The following is a 15696-nucleotide window of genomic DNA, read 5'->3' as shown; positions in this document are numbered from 1 at the left end:
AGCTACTAGATTTTTCAGTATGGCGCTTCCATCTGTCGGTATTTGTCACGAGATTAAAGTCGTCGTTTTCTTCTTTTTATTATATGGAAATGCAAAGATTCTTAACAACTCAACTACTTTTCGATTATATCTACATATTCATGTGTATGTTTTATGATAGGCCTAATTCGGACTGCGTTAAGAGATACTGTAGAAATAGATAGCTCCGTTTGTACACTCAATGCCATTGGGGTGATCATAAGCCTTAAAAGAATCATTATGATAGATAGAACTATGTGAACATTCGACTATTCTCGTCTTCTAATTCCAGCTGCGGACGATGACTTCCACGGCATTCGCTGGCGCCGGACGTTAATGTCATAATGATGTTTGATATCCATCTTTAATACTCTGTGATAGAGTTTATTTTGTTACGCTAAGTGGTTAGTGCTGATTTTTGGCATTTCTATGCTATGAATCTATTTATATTGACGATACCTTCTGCTACGGACTTTTGAATAGTTAATTTATGGTTTCAATATTAAAATTCTTCTTTCTCTTGGCTTGTCTCCGTACTTGGTCGGCCGGAACCTTCCGTTGTACGTAGTGCCACTGGTACGGCTCCCCGATGTGTCACTCCAGCCAGCTGAGCTCACTCCAGAAGCTTAGCAGGCCGCCAAGTGACCCTTCTTAATACACAAAACTATTCTTAATGCACGTTCGGGATACGACGTTCAATCTTAATCATGTTGGCTATAAGTTGAATTTGAAAACTATAAGATTTGCAGTGTTTTGTTTTATGAGCAAATTAAAATCTTAAATTCGATTTAAATGTTTCACATAAAGGCCACCTCTAAATCCTTTCACATTTAGAGAAGAATGTTCTTTAAAACCTGCTCTAATCGTAGCGTTTAACAACCAGCACAGGCGCATAGCGTGCTCTACGAAACAAGTCTCGCATAGCACGCTGTAGCCAAAGCTCAAGCTAATATTAATAACTTTTATCAATATTAGCTTTTTTGGTAAAACATGTTTTTATTAGTTGCTTATAAATGAAGGTTAAAAAGTCAAAGCAAATTATCTAATGTTAAAATGCTGTTATTAAAGATTGATACGAATGTCTATCAAGCTATGCATTACGCGTTCTGTAGCTAAGCAAAAGTTGGCCCTATAAGTGTATCATCATCATTACCGGCCAATTGCCGGCCCACTACAGGGCACGGGTCTCCTCCCACAATGAGAAGAGATTAAGGCTGTAGTCCACCACGCTGGCCCAGTGCAGATTGATGTACTCCACACACCTTTGAGAATATTATGTAGAACTATCAGGCACGCAGGGTTTCCTCACGATGTTTTCCTTCACCGTTGAAGCAAGTGATATTATGATAACATAAAACGCACATAACTTAGAAAAGATAGAGGTGCGTGCTGGGATTCGATCTCGGCCCCCCGAAAGTGATGAAAAGCTCCTTCTCACTGGGCTATCACCGCTTCTATAAGTGTAGTGTAAGCGTATATCTCTATGCAAATGCATCTATACCATGTTACAACATAAATTGCCTTCTTGCAATAGATTACCAAAATTAAGATCATGGTTATATATCACGAGAGTTCCGCAAAGTTACTGAAATCTATCAAAATGAGAAATTATCTCATTTGTACTACGCTATTAAAACTCAATCAAGTTCTACATGTTAAGTGTAATTAAGGAAAGGTTTGTGTAGGTGTAGGTGAGTTGATTTATGCAATGTAATCTAATCTGAAGGTGTTGGCGCATGTAATTGTTACAATCAGCTCACTTTTACAGTATCTGTCACGCGATCACTTTCTATCTTAATTTCATTTGAAAGCAAAACAAGAGCAACCTTGTCTTACATACCACAATTTAGGGATATGCAGACATGAGTTTTAAAGTGATATCTCCATATCGACTAAGAAAGGTAAAGAAGTCCTTTTTGGAGTTGAGTATGTTTTTTTTTATTTTTAATCTATTTATTGGGTTTGCTTTTTTAAATAAAAAATAATATGTAATACAAAGACACACACAGGTTTGCAAAACAACAACAACAAAAGCACCAAAAGCTAAAACAGAAACAATATAGAAAAATTAAAATCTTTTTAAGCTATACAATGTAAGTTTATAACATGATTCTTAGCGCAGTTCCTCGTTGTAACATATTTTTTAATATATTTTGTGGATCGCGCCCTGGTCGAAAGACTAGGATAGGATACTAGGATGCTTTGACCGCAGCTATTTACCACAGTACTGACCGTAAAGCGTTCCAGAATGATGTTGCATAAAAACTGAAAAACTTTATGGTTCTTGCACTTTTATTTGAGACAACATCGTTATTTACTAAAAGAAATGAAAGAGTTAATTAAAATTCGTAACAGAAACGTGTGCAATTCAATAAAGTAGATAAACAAACCAATAGATATAAAAATAAAACCACAGAGCATTGGACATCAAATCAAGCAATAAGACAGTACCGATTACAAATCAACAATTGCTTTTATAATGGGACAGTCTGAGTCTTCGAGTCGATGTGGGACAGTAATGATGCCAATTACAAGTGTTCTAATGCCAAGAACGATTGTTTTGTTCTTGGTACCAATTGTAAAGAAATGTTACCTAGTCCAGTCAAATCCAATGATTCAATAGAGGAATTAAAGATATTTATTTTATTTATTTCTTATGGTCACCAACAGGTTTACAGAAGTAAAGAATATAAGAACTTCTTGAGACTTGTGCAATAGATTATCTATGGTTATTGTAATTTAAAACGTGTTTTGTATAACTTTAGATTTTCGTATTCAATTCTATTTAAATGACACGTATTATACTATATCATGTAGAGAAGACATTATAATAGTTCAAAGTGCAGTTGAACTATTTTATATTATTTTTTAGAAAAGGCTTTTTGTTTAGAATTTGTTATACTAAAAATGTATTACATTTAACACAAAGTATCGAAGAAGAAGCGAATGCGAAGGATACAATGCTCTTGAGTCGTGACCTCAGTGGGGTCGTGCTCTAATCTGACATCGCTGGTCCACTTACTCCGTTTAACAATAAACATAACATAACTCTGTTCTAAAATTTAGTATATACAATACTTTCTCTGGTTCTTAGAAAAGTTAAGTACAGTATTTTGAAATTTATGAAAAAAATGACACAACTTTATATTATTGACAGCCACACAACGTGAGTTTGATACGTAAATTATAATCACAGTATATATGGTTATTGATTAAATTTAAACTAGGCTCGCTAAAGCTGTAGCTTTAGCCAATGGTAGACAAGAGTTATCAATTGGTTGGATTACGATTATCTTTTGATAACTATCTTGTTTAGAGTTTTGTATGCCTTTTTTCGTTTTAGTTACTATTCGTTTTATCAGTAAAGTGCAAAAATCATGCAACGTGACATAGGTAGTAGAGATTTTGATAACGATACCTTAATCACGACAACTATTTTGTATTACAGTTTCTTGTATTCTATTAATTTGTGATGAAAATGTACTATTCCTTGGCTAGAATATAAGATAGTTATAAAATGATGATCTTGGCGATCTAATTAACCAAAGGGGTGAATTAATCACGGACTTTTAAGGAAATATATATACTGCTGAGATACATGCGAACTTCATTAAAAAAACGCTAATAACTATCCAAACGAATTCAAGTATTTAGAGAAACTTGGTGATTTATTTACCAGTAGGTTCTTAATCTCCAGTTAAATTAAATTTAACAACACTTAAAAATCCATAAGGTTAGTTAACTTCTTGCAATACTGATGAACCAACGCTTAAAAATAAGGCCTAATGTTTTTTAATAATTCCCACATAGAAATTCAGAATTTAAGGCAATACATAAAGTTGTTCACACCAAGAAATTACAATGATTCCGTACAATGCAATCGTGACTCGCACTGGGAGTCCTATTAGCAGCTTCCAGCTTACATAACCTTGATATGCGAGTTTAATCTATTTGAGACTTTACCCCATTAATCATAAAGACTCATATTACCTTACACAGTTTCAAAGATTCTGCTCACTATACAATACATTGTCGACGAGGAAAAAGCGTTCAACACTTCTAGGGCGCCCTCGACAGACCACGAACTATCAATTCGTATCCCACAAAAACCTTAGCAGCATAAAAAACTGTTGTCGGTCAAAATTAGTTTTTAATCTGCTTTATTTAGGGTTTACTAGGTTTTTGCAATATAAACAGCAGTTTCTTCAATCATTTTCATATAGAAAAAAATATAAACGGTTATATTAAAAAGTGATCCGATTTGATACGCGGCGATCATACGATATTACTTTTTTTACTGTTCGGTTGAAATTCAATCAACAACACGTTTGAGAAGAGCTAATCTACAGCTGATAACTTGCTAGGGTTCCTTTTGTTCTCTTTCTTCAAATGGTAATAACGGTTATATTCAAATGATTGTACGACATTCTCAGGCTACAGATGCTGCTATTACAGAAAATACTTGGTTTCAGAAATTCTTCATTACAGGAAGAAAAGTGCTCATAGCAACCTAAAAGAGTACAAGTAATTGAAGAAACTGTGGCGAGAATTTATTTTTCACTGAGAACTTCAACGTCATCAACCGATGAAGTTTATAATTTATATGCTTGTAAAATATAATGCATTCAAATCAAATATTCATGAAGTTTTGTTATCATACAAAATTACATCACGATATTTATTTTTTTTGGTGATTTTATGTTTGATATCAGCTAGCTTAAATAAGATTTTTCTCGAATCCGCCGTTCTGCACACGCACCTACAAATGTATAAAATACAAGCTGATGTTTATATAGGATATTAGGATACCAATAATTATTTTTTTAATTAACGGTGATCTTAAGGTTTTAAGTTTTATATCAGCTAAGTACGTATGTACTTCAAGACACTCCTGCAAATACATAAAACACCTGCTGACATTTATAGATTCCTTGTAGAACAAAACTTCAAACAATTTGCACTACAAGATTCTTGGTATTGTTAATAACATGGCTATCGACACAGTCTATTATTCTCGTTACGATTATACGGCTAAAGAAATTTATCTCACAACTTTTTTGCGGTCTCGAAATCATTAGCATTAGCAAAATGAACAGTTACTTGATGATGTCGCGAGTTAATATTACGTTGGCAATTTGCTCTCATCAGGTACAGTAATAACAGTTACTGTGCTATTATGCAATAAATTATATTAGCATCGTAATAGGTACACCTACTGATGCTAGGTTTACGGTCCATCACCTTGTCTGCTTTATCAATTGCTACTGGCTATAGAAATGCAGTGGAGTAAAATTTAACTTAACAACATCGCAGTTAGAGTCGGAAATAAACTCTATACAATTATTTATTATTCTTTGGAATTTGTAATTTTTCCTAGATAAATATTAGTTTATTTTTTATATTTTTATTTAAGTGCAATTTTAATCTAATATTTTTTAATTTCAAATTTGATTGCAATTATAATTTGATTTAAGATTTTAAGACAAAAATAATGACTAGGATAATATAAAATTATCCTAGTCTTTATTTTTGTCATATTGGTATTGGGCCTGAAATCAATATCATTTAGCTTACCTGAGTATTTTTTTTTATCCTTATAAAACTCTTCAATCTTTAATGTTTATTTTTATTTAAAAAATATATTTCGTCGGTAACAATACTGCACTAATTGCCTAACTATAAGACACAAATCACACTCTCTTACCGTATTACACAAATATCAAATAGGTAATAAATTATCAGTAATGCTAAGAATAACCTTTATTTTTAACATTACCGACACGTTTGATTTTTTTTTAAATAGTAAAAGAGCTGTGTATTGTATTGTACCCCAATAAAATTATCCTAATTCGAAAATATAACAATTAAATTTTTTGCTCCTGATGCCTAACCTAAGAAAGCTAAGATACGTACTAAATACAAGTTGCGCAGCAAAATATTCATTTTAACGTTACACACAAGAATTGCTTTGTGTACTGCAATCGAATAAAACAGACCTAATTGATTCAAAACACCTTCACGGTCACACATTGCCATATCACGAAATAAATCTCGGTTCAAATGCCATAGGGAGTTGACATCATTCTGCAGCAACCTTGACTTCGCACCTCTTGATATTTCCAATGTAATCAGCACACTGCTGTAGAATGTTTCTGTTTCAGCAAAGCCTCTCGATAATCACCAGATAGATTAATAATTAATAATTTGTATTTGGTAGTTTATAATGTACCTACGTGGTTGATAAACCTTAAAGGGTTGGACATATACTTGTGCTTTCTCATCGTTCTGTTTGCTTTCTCATCATTGAGTTATTTCTCATTTGCATCCTCGTTTCTGATTTGCATCGCAGAGATCTGGAATGCTCTTGCAGGTTCCATTTTCCCCGCTACCTATAATGAGTACCTTTGAATCAAGAATAAATATGCATCTTCTAGGCACCGCACTACTAAGGCTGCATCATTACCCTCAGGTGTGATTGACAATCTCTTCCCTAACAACGAATAAGGCGTTATCTAAGTAAGTAACACTTCATCTAAGAAGATTCCTAGGCCTACATTTACCTTTCACCAGTATATTTTCACTCATATAACCTGACTTGTCTATGACTCTTGCTACTAGTTGTCGTAGTATTTTGTGTTTGTATCCTCATATTTTTAATTTTTCATATGGATGTCAGTTTACGAGTTCCTTAAACTTTACGCACTGGCGAATCGGTGCCGCAACTTTAGATGCTTCCCATTCGCCATACGTCGCTAACGACGTCTATTATGACTTATCATTATCTAAGAGATAGTGAAAAGTTTTTTTTCTCCGAGCATCAGCTAAATCAATAGGCATCCGATTTAAGCGTTTCTTAGGTTTTGTGAAAATTTTCGGTTCCTTTTCTTAGGTACGAATATAATTAAATACAAGTTTCAAGTTGTCTATCCCATTCCAGATGAGGTTTTAGTTTAACAGTATAATAAAATAACTAATATAAGAACTAGAGTCAAGGTCGATATCACTTGGTTAATACCAGCAACAAACACCATGATTACAAAACAATGGTCAACTTTCACTTCGGCACAACAATTACACCAATTGCGGCGATTATCTATGTTTAGTTACTATTATAACAGTTATTATATTAATAACGAGGTTTCTTACATCGCTAACTAGTACTTGGGGCTTTGTTAGGAACGTGTCATCTGTTACTAAACATATCGCTATATTAGCAATCATAAAGTCGGTAATTTCATTCTCGGTTTAGTTATTTGCAATATGCTATACACTAACAGCTGGGTTAAATAAATAATATTACTTTAAGTTCACTAAGGTATATTTCAATAGTTGTTTATCACTGTAGGTCTTTTTTCCATTTTGCACGTTTGTGACTGATATCCCACCTGTATACATATCTACTTGCAACCGCTGATTGGAACTCATAAAAATTATGGTTGCTTATGATGAAGTATGGATCATAGCTTTATACTATCGTTAGTTGTTTACTTTTGTAATGCTTATTTAAATGGTTAACCAGAATCTGTTTAACGATAAATCTCTGTTTCCCCGCTCTAATTTATTGGAATATTATTCATCATCTCTCTCTATACTTCGAGTTCAACAAACTGTCTTAAACCTGTCAACTGTACATTATCAACGGGCAACAAGGTCACTGATAAAAGCTTACATAAACTCTCATTGTTAATGATGCAACGGAGATTACAATAAGATTGGCTTCAGAACGCAGTTACCATCACAATGGATGTTTAGATGGGCATGATCTTATCGTACCCCAATCTATAACTAACAAAGTTTTAGCTGAAATCATTGTGGCGTAAAAAGAGAAATGAATTTAGTTTATTCGTGCGTTATGAATAAACAACATCTTTTAATAGTACTGATACACTGATGGTTACGGAGTCATGAAAAATTGTAGATTTACCAATCCATTGTTTTGAACTTAAAGCTATGGCCTCCTTATACTTATTTCAAACGAAAAGACAAAGTCTCGGATTGTAAAGTGTAGTATATTTTGATTAAAGTTAATGACTTGAACAGCTTTAAAAATTTGCCAGCAATATGTGTTTTGAAATTGCGAGTTATGGCAATCAGCCCAGTATATTAGCATAAATAAGAAAAGGTATTAAAGTACATGTCACAAGCAAATTACAAGATAGCATTACTTATGACCTGGTACTTTGGTCAGATAACTTGTAATGATATAAGCAGATAGTCTTTATTTTCTTCGTGATGGACAAATTGTAGGTGTTTGGTACTTAACATCTTCCGATATAGTCTTATCAGCTTTCACGTTATTGAATGTAAAGGTTTACTACTTTTGTTTTAAGTTATAAATTATTTATATGTTAGTATTAATTTGTCGATAAGAAATCATTTAGTACAGATTCAAAAGCCCCTTTTCCCATTATTAATTTGTAATGAGGACTTAAATAAAATAGGTGTGTAAAGTTAAATATTATGTTATAAGAAACTGTTGGAAATCAACTCTACTTGTTGATGATAATAAAAATGCTTTTACGGGTAGAGTAAATTTCTGTAATAGTATATAGTGTAGTGTAGTGTAGTATATAGTGTAGTATAATATGTAGTGGTCTAAACAATACATTTAATGTTTATTTCTGTTTACTTCCCAGTGATGTCACTGATATAAACATCAAATAACAAACTAAAATGTATTTAATATTTATGTGTGTTTAATATGCATATATCTCAAGCAATGGCTCGTTTTGAACCGTTATTTAATAAATTTTGTGGCAAGTTTACTGTCCACGTGTCATTATGAAGAAACATTACTTAAAGTTATAATCTTTAATCTGTATAAATTATCGTTAGAACGACGATTTTTAAAATTGTTTATGAAACAGTTTTTTTTAATTCTTTATCTCTAACCGTAGGTAACAAAAGTTGTGGTTGCATCAAGTCTTATTTTGTATTGAAACTTTCGCTTACTTCCTTTTCCTTTGTTTTATTCATTTCAAGCGCATTACGTGCGCTCATGTAACAATACAATACGAACAGAATGGTAACCCACAACCTATGTTCTTGACTTGTTCGCCTTCACCACTTCCGAGGTTACTTTCAATTCTCTCGATCATGCACGAGTTTTCTCAAACTTTATTCAATTCGGTGATTCTGGCCATTTTAGTGCTGGCTATTTATGGTCGATTGTAAAATCTTTTAGAGAAAATACTTAATAAGTTAAGTGATGCTATTATATTAAAAGTATTATTTTATATAAGTAATGTACGAGTTATAAGGTAAACCAGATTTGTTTCACCGATACCATAAAAACGCGATGCTATTTCTCAAATGAAGCCTAAGTCAAGTCTAACTTCGGCCTTTAGAGAGTAAATAGAGTGTTCTTTATTAGATATTGTAAATTAATAATTAAATTTTTTGCGAGTGAAACAAGATTGTTTCATTGAAGTCGTAATGATTTTACTGATCTATGGTTTCAATAGTTAATTTCATCGTTGGAAACCATACTGCAATCTCTATAAACATAATATGGACAGAAATGGATGCGCTTATCTGTATTGACGACAGCAATTTGTATAAACGCATAGCGGTTATGTCGATTGGAATCTCAGTTACGATCACCTTATTATCGATATCGGTTGCAATCAGAATTGGAAATATCGATTTATTTGATTGTTGTGAATACAAAAGTTTGTGCAATTCATAGAACAGTTGTTAGCTACGTCTATATAAAGATACTTTTCCGTACTTCTTTACCTGCTATTATCATAGTCTGTCCTGGTACAAGATTTAGCTTTGCTGTCAACTCAGTGGATGGATGTCTCGTTTTCTATGCTTTTATCACGCCACGCCAGGGTCTTATGCAACATGCGTTCTAGTAAACTCCTTGCGACTCGATTGATTTGGTCTAGGAGGATCTACTGAGTCATCCAGCACTTTGGCATTGTCATGTTTGCCCGTCGCGTCATCGCCAGTCTCACTTTTATCTTAAAATTCTAAGTTTATTCTAGTTTTATCTAAAAGTTCTTAGATAAAAGAGAGACTTTTTTTAAGTCTGCTTGTAACATTTAACTTTGAAGTAATTTTCATCAGCAACAATCTATTGAAACTCGAATTTTCATTTGAAACGCCTTGACAGCATATTTTAGAGACAGTTTTTGTAGCTTTTCGTTTCTAAATGAGTAATTTTAATGAAACTATTGTTGGTTTTTGAATACACGCGCGCAATAACCATGGCACGGTTGCCTCTATAGTTATTTTACTTTTTGATTCTGCCCTTTGTTAACTTTTTTATCCATCTTCTATCAAACGGCTTTGACTGCATTGTTAACAGGTAGTGACGAAATTGATTGGTACGATGTTATTGTGGTTGCCCTTTTATGTTCCCTTGCAAGCGAGATCGAGAAGCGCATCATTCCAGGCCTAGAAACAAATTTCTGAATCGCGATTCAGTATTCTGATACGATATCGAGTAAAACAAAAGGGAAAAGATATTATTTTGATGATATTTTTGTGGTCATCGCCTATGTGAGAGGAAGCCTGGCTGACCATAATGATGATGACGGTGATATCACATGATTGCGAATTTAATATTGGGGATTATTACACGTACTCTTCTAAGAACTTGCTTAATACTTTTTTGTCTTCTTCAGGTATTGCAACGGGACGTGGAATGCCACGGCCGGATTGTGAGCTCAGTGGTGAGGTTGTGCGGAGGTGGCGACGTCGCGCGAGCGCTAGAGCGGCGTTGGCACTTGCTGTACCTGAGAGCCATCGAGTGGCAGTGCCACCTTGAAGCTTGTCTCGCTAAGACTGACAACCAGGTGAGACATTTTTAGTAGTATTAAAGTTCAAAGTAATCGGGAAGGGCACGTGCGGAGAGACTTAAAAATAGGAGATGTTAGATACAAAGGAGTAAGCATTTTCAAATACCGCTTGTATAGCTTGTACCGTTAGCGATACTAATAGTAAAGACCAAACAGGCGCGATGACTGTGGCTGGAGGCTAATAAAAAATCATAAACAATCTTTCAACATTTATACCTACTATAGAAACCAAGGTCTACAGCCCCAGAAACATCAGAAGTATCTAGGAATGTTACGCAATAGTTGCTCATTGCATTTTTACTTTCGACCGACCACAAGAATGAAGAAAGCGGGCTTGACAAAAAGAAACTAATTATCACATAATTGCTTAACGTTCTGTAGATAGACTGTAAGTACAGCAGCCTAATGCATTCCGAAAGAATATTACTATTGCTCGACTGCTTATGATTACGACTGCTAGAATTAAATACTGGTGAAATTTTTAAAGCAGGTTTTTATGAAGCCATGCTGTCAGTGATTCGTCTCATTCAACATCGTCCACGTTTATTTTGCATGCTTAAAACTCCTGCAGGAAGCCTTAACTTTCCCAGAATGAAATGTGTCCTATGGCCGTCTTCAGAATATCAACTATTTGATGGTTTTTCTTTCAAATCCCACATGAAACTGTACCAGCGTTTCTGGGAAATTAATGTTATAGGTCCATCTCCAAAATGCAAGCTACATGTGGGTCCATCAAGATCGGTTTAAAGGTTGTGTCGAACATAGGTAACAAACGAACAAGCATAACAACAGACAACATTTTGCATTAGTAATATTAATATGGTTTTATTATAACTCTACATTCATTCTAGACATTTGTCAAAAGACTTCTTATGAAAGAGATAAAGTAGTTTAACCCTTTGGTGTGGAGATAGATGCCGGCCACATTGCAGAGTATAGAGGTTGCGTAGGTACTACAGAGGCTAGTATGGGTCAAAACCTGCACTTAACGCACGTTTACTCTGCCTAGTCTGGCTTCGTCAGACTGCTTTATGACTTTCTTACTCTGACATAACCATGTTCTTTCATACAGTCACACTGGTATACGAGTACAGCAAACAGAGAGTAGACAAACAAACTTAACTTAACCAGCATAGGTACAATGCATTTTTTATCAGGGCGATCCCCACGTGTATTTTTCACGATGCACGATGTATCAAGAACCGTAGTTGTTTTGTGTATTTCACATTAGATTTCACACGAAAAATGACAAAGGCGCAATCAACCGCCCGTTGCGATGTTTGCAAACACAACCCCGCCGCGCGGTGTCGTTTTTAAATGGCCTCCTAGACCGCATCAGTTGGGGTTGTCGTTTCAAATGTCAAGTAAAATTAAGGGGTTAACTTACACTAATGAACCAATAAATTATTCAATAATGGTTAAAAGGATTTATATTTATTTGTGGTAGGTACAATATTTTGTCCTAATTCAATAAAGATCGTTATGGATTACTTTGGAACTATATTTTTTTCTTTGAGGGTTAATTTATGGATTTGCTTTATTAAATAGATTATTGGGGCTCCCAATATGACATTTATTAGCAATAAATTAATTAGTTGAACGATTTATATCCATTATCAACAAACAAATTTATTTTGTGAAATCGCTGTATAATGTAAATTCTAAAAATAAATGCTTTGACGCCATTGCCTGCGTCATTTTGAATTAATATTGAAATAACTAAATAGTTTATAATTATTTTCCTGTAAATAAATATACTCAGAGGGAAAATCCCTCAGTTCTAAACCAGACAAATATTTAGTAAAGTTACATAGCACAAACCAAACAGTAGACAATAATTATTGTTTGTTTGTTGGTTTAAATAATATATTGTGCCTTAGTGAATTTATTTGTTGGAACATAGGTTAATAGAAATCAGGTAAATAAATAACAAGAACAAAAATAAAATGCAAGTTCAAAAATGATATGCGTATTAAAACAAAACACTATAAAACAGTGGTTTATCAAAGGCCTATGAAACGCTTATTTGGATAAAAGTTTTGATTTGACTCGTTATGAACAAAATATTTTTCATCTATTCCAGAACTGCCTGCCAGTAGAAGCAGCGAGCGACAGTGACGACGAACCAGCACTGAAACAACCGAGGCTGAGCAGACGTGGATCTCCGCGGCGACAACGCACGCCAGTCAATGCGCGACATCGAGACAGCTCAGAGGACAGTCGACAGTCTGCCTCCGAGGTGAGATACACGGATTCTTATTTTTTTTTATAACATAGTAAGAATTGACAAATCGCGTAGATGGCCCAGCGGTCTGCCTATAATTTTTCCGGCAACCAAACTGCATAACGCTGCTTGGCGGCAGAAATAAGCATGGCTGTCACAAAAAGCTTTACTACTACTAAAAACAAACTTAAGAATAAACCTACCTAACAATTAAAAAAAATCGAGATTTTTTCTAAGGTAACCAAGAATCGGTAAACCAACTTAATAAAAAATCATTTTATACAGACACTGCTTCAAGTATTGTCAAAGCATAGCTAGCAAGGTGTCCAAGTCAAATTTGAGCAAAATCAATTGTATTAAATAAATTAACTGGATTTTGGGAAATCTACCTGGTACTGAAATAAGCACAAATGAAAAAAAACATAAAGAATTTATTTAATAATTGAAAAAAAACAAAAATGCTGGTCAGAACGAATAATTTTTGGCGGCAATATATACGTTATTAGACAGTTAATTATAAGCCAGAGATAAAACCAGTCCACCTAATTTCTCATTCCAGTTGTTATGCCCAAATTATCACGAGCAGTATAACTGTTTATGTAAATATGTATACTTAATTTAGCCATTACTTTGGCCTTTAAAATAGGTACCACTCAATTAAAATATAAATGAGTTTAAACTTTATAGGAAGAGCACGAATATGCTGTAAAATACACTTGGCGCGGCTTCGGATCGGACTGCGAGTCAGAGTTGGTGCGGCATCAGGAGGACAAAATGGACGAAGATCGGCGCGTGCCCTCCGTTGAGGACATCGATCCTCGGCAGACAGACCAGACCGTACCTTCAAATGGAGATGAAATAGATGGTAAGCTAACAAAAACTAACATATAAGCAAAAAGATCCTAGACAAAAAACGTCCCACCTTTGGTTTTATTTAATTTTTAACATAGCATTTGATGATGCAAAATCAAAATAATACGAAAAAAAAGTTCTGCAAATGCAAAGCATTCATTAACAACATCTAGCCATAGAAGGATACTTCCTAATTAGTTATTCGTATTTAATGGCTAGCTGGCGCGAGTTACAATCCCTTTTCATGCATTTGCATACAGCGCTAAAACTAATCAATAGCCACAAATGAATGGAAAGTTACTGTGCTTTCCATTTTCTCACATGAGAAAATATTGCACAGCTCTCCCCAACCGATTTGAATTTAAAACAATGACGTGTTGATTTTATTACTGGAAGCACTCGTTGAGAAATGTCTTGTTTACTAAACAAACAAATGCACAATCAACCCGATTGAGCCAAACACAAACCAAACACAATGCTCATTTATATTCCGTTACAGGTATCAACGGACGCGAAAGTAAATTAGAGGAAATTCCAAAAGAAATTATCAAAACACCACCGACCGTAGTTAAAAGAAAAAAACCCGTTAATACCTCAAGATTTAATCAATCGGATAGAAAATCGAAAAATTGTGCCACATTTTACTTTAGACACCACGACACGGATTCAGATAGACAAATGATTGAAACAGACGAAAAATCACAGGAGGAATCTTCTGAAGAAGAGTGGACATACGTGAATGGGCCTAAAATTGCAAACGAGGATTCTACTGACATAATGACTTCATCCGTAGAGATACAATGCGAATTGCCACTAGACGAAAAGAAAGAAAGACCTCCATCACCGAAACCAAAATTAGAATCGTCCACTCCTGATCTTATTCGTGTTGACCAGAATTCCAGATGTAAAGATATCGAAAGGCTCGTGATTCAAGCTGAAGAATTAGTACAGAAACAGGCACAACAACAAATGGCAAAGAAGAAAGGAGCGAGAAACATGAAACCGCTTATGTTCGAAGAGGAGGGGAAGTCGGTCAGTCGTGCAAAAATGTCGCGGATAAAGGAATGGTTGAATCAGAGCACGGATGGCAAAATTGACAACAATCAGGTATGCGTTGAATTTTTTTTTTATTGCGCTGTATAGGGAAATTTTATAAACACGAAGGTTTTTATTTGAGTATTATCAGCTTATCTCAATAATAATTCATTATTGACTCGTCAAAAGCATTTCGAAAATGGAGTACGTCTACCTGTCGTCAAGTTATGGAAAAACACTTACATATATCTCTTTTGTTGTGTTTGTTTTTCTTTTTTTTATTGAACTTGTTTTTTTTTTGTATTTTTAAAACATAATTTACATTTAACTGTAATGAACAGATTGTTCATTACAGTACATTATATTTATAAGATGAGTTCATAAAAATTAAGTGTAGGTATTTGTAGGTATTTCTAATCTTTATTATATTTTTATGTTCTAGGGTACAGAAAGCTACGACGCATCTGGCGAATACACAACAGAGAGCGAAGTCGACACATCTTTGACATCAGAGGAAAGGAATATTCATTCTTCAATGGACATGAGCACCTCAACCTGCACTGTAACTCCGACCCACCACGCCAAGGTATTATCTTTTAAAAAAACTCTAAGCTTTGATTTTCATCGCTTGTGAATATTAAATTTTTTGTACTATTATATATATATATATATATATAATATTATCTTAATAACATTTTTGTTCTTTCAATTCGTTGTGAATAAAATATCAAATTCATTTTTCGTTTATTTTAATGGACA

General features: G+C 34.1%; 1 protein-coding gene across 3 annotated transcripts in view; it reads left to right on the top strand.

The window, feature by feature from the left end:
- The window catches only part of LOC120633617, a 383246-nt gene that overhangs the window by 329549 nt on the left and 38001 nt on the right, over nucleotides 1–15696 (top strand). For all 3 annotated transcript variants that reach the window (XM_039903865.1, XM_039903864.1, XM_039903863.1), the window contains 5 exons: nucleotides 10653–10823; nucleotides 12910–13065; nucleotides 13738–13915; nucleotides 14402–15009; nucleotides 15380–15523. In XM_039903865.1, the coding sequence (XP_039759799.1) occupies nucleotides 10653–10823; nucleotides 12910–13065; nucleotides 13738–13915; nucleotides 14402–15009; nucleotides 15380–15523 (1257 nt within the window). The remainder of the gene's footprint in view (nucleotides 1–10652; nucleotides 10824–12909; nucleotides 13066–13737; nucleotides 13916–14401; nucleotides 15010–15379; nucleotides 15524–15696) is intronic.

Source organism: Pararge aegeria, chromosome 22, assembly GCF_905163445.1.
Source record: "Pararge aegeria chromosome 22, ilParAegt1.1, whole genome shotgun sequence".
Lineage (NCBI taxonomy): Eukaryota > Metazoa > Arthropoda > Insecta > Lepidoptera > Nymphalidae > Pararge > Pararge aegeria.
The sequence above is the reverse complement of the archived record's forward strand: the minus strand, read 5'-3'. Positions and strand labels throughout refer to the sequence as shown.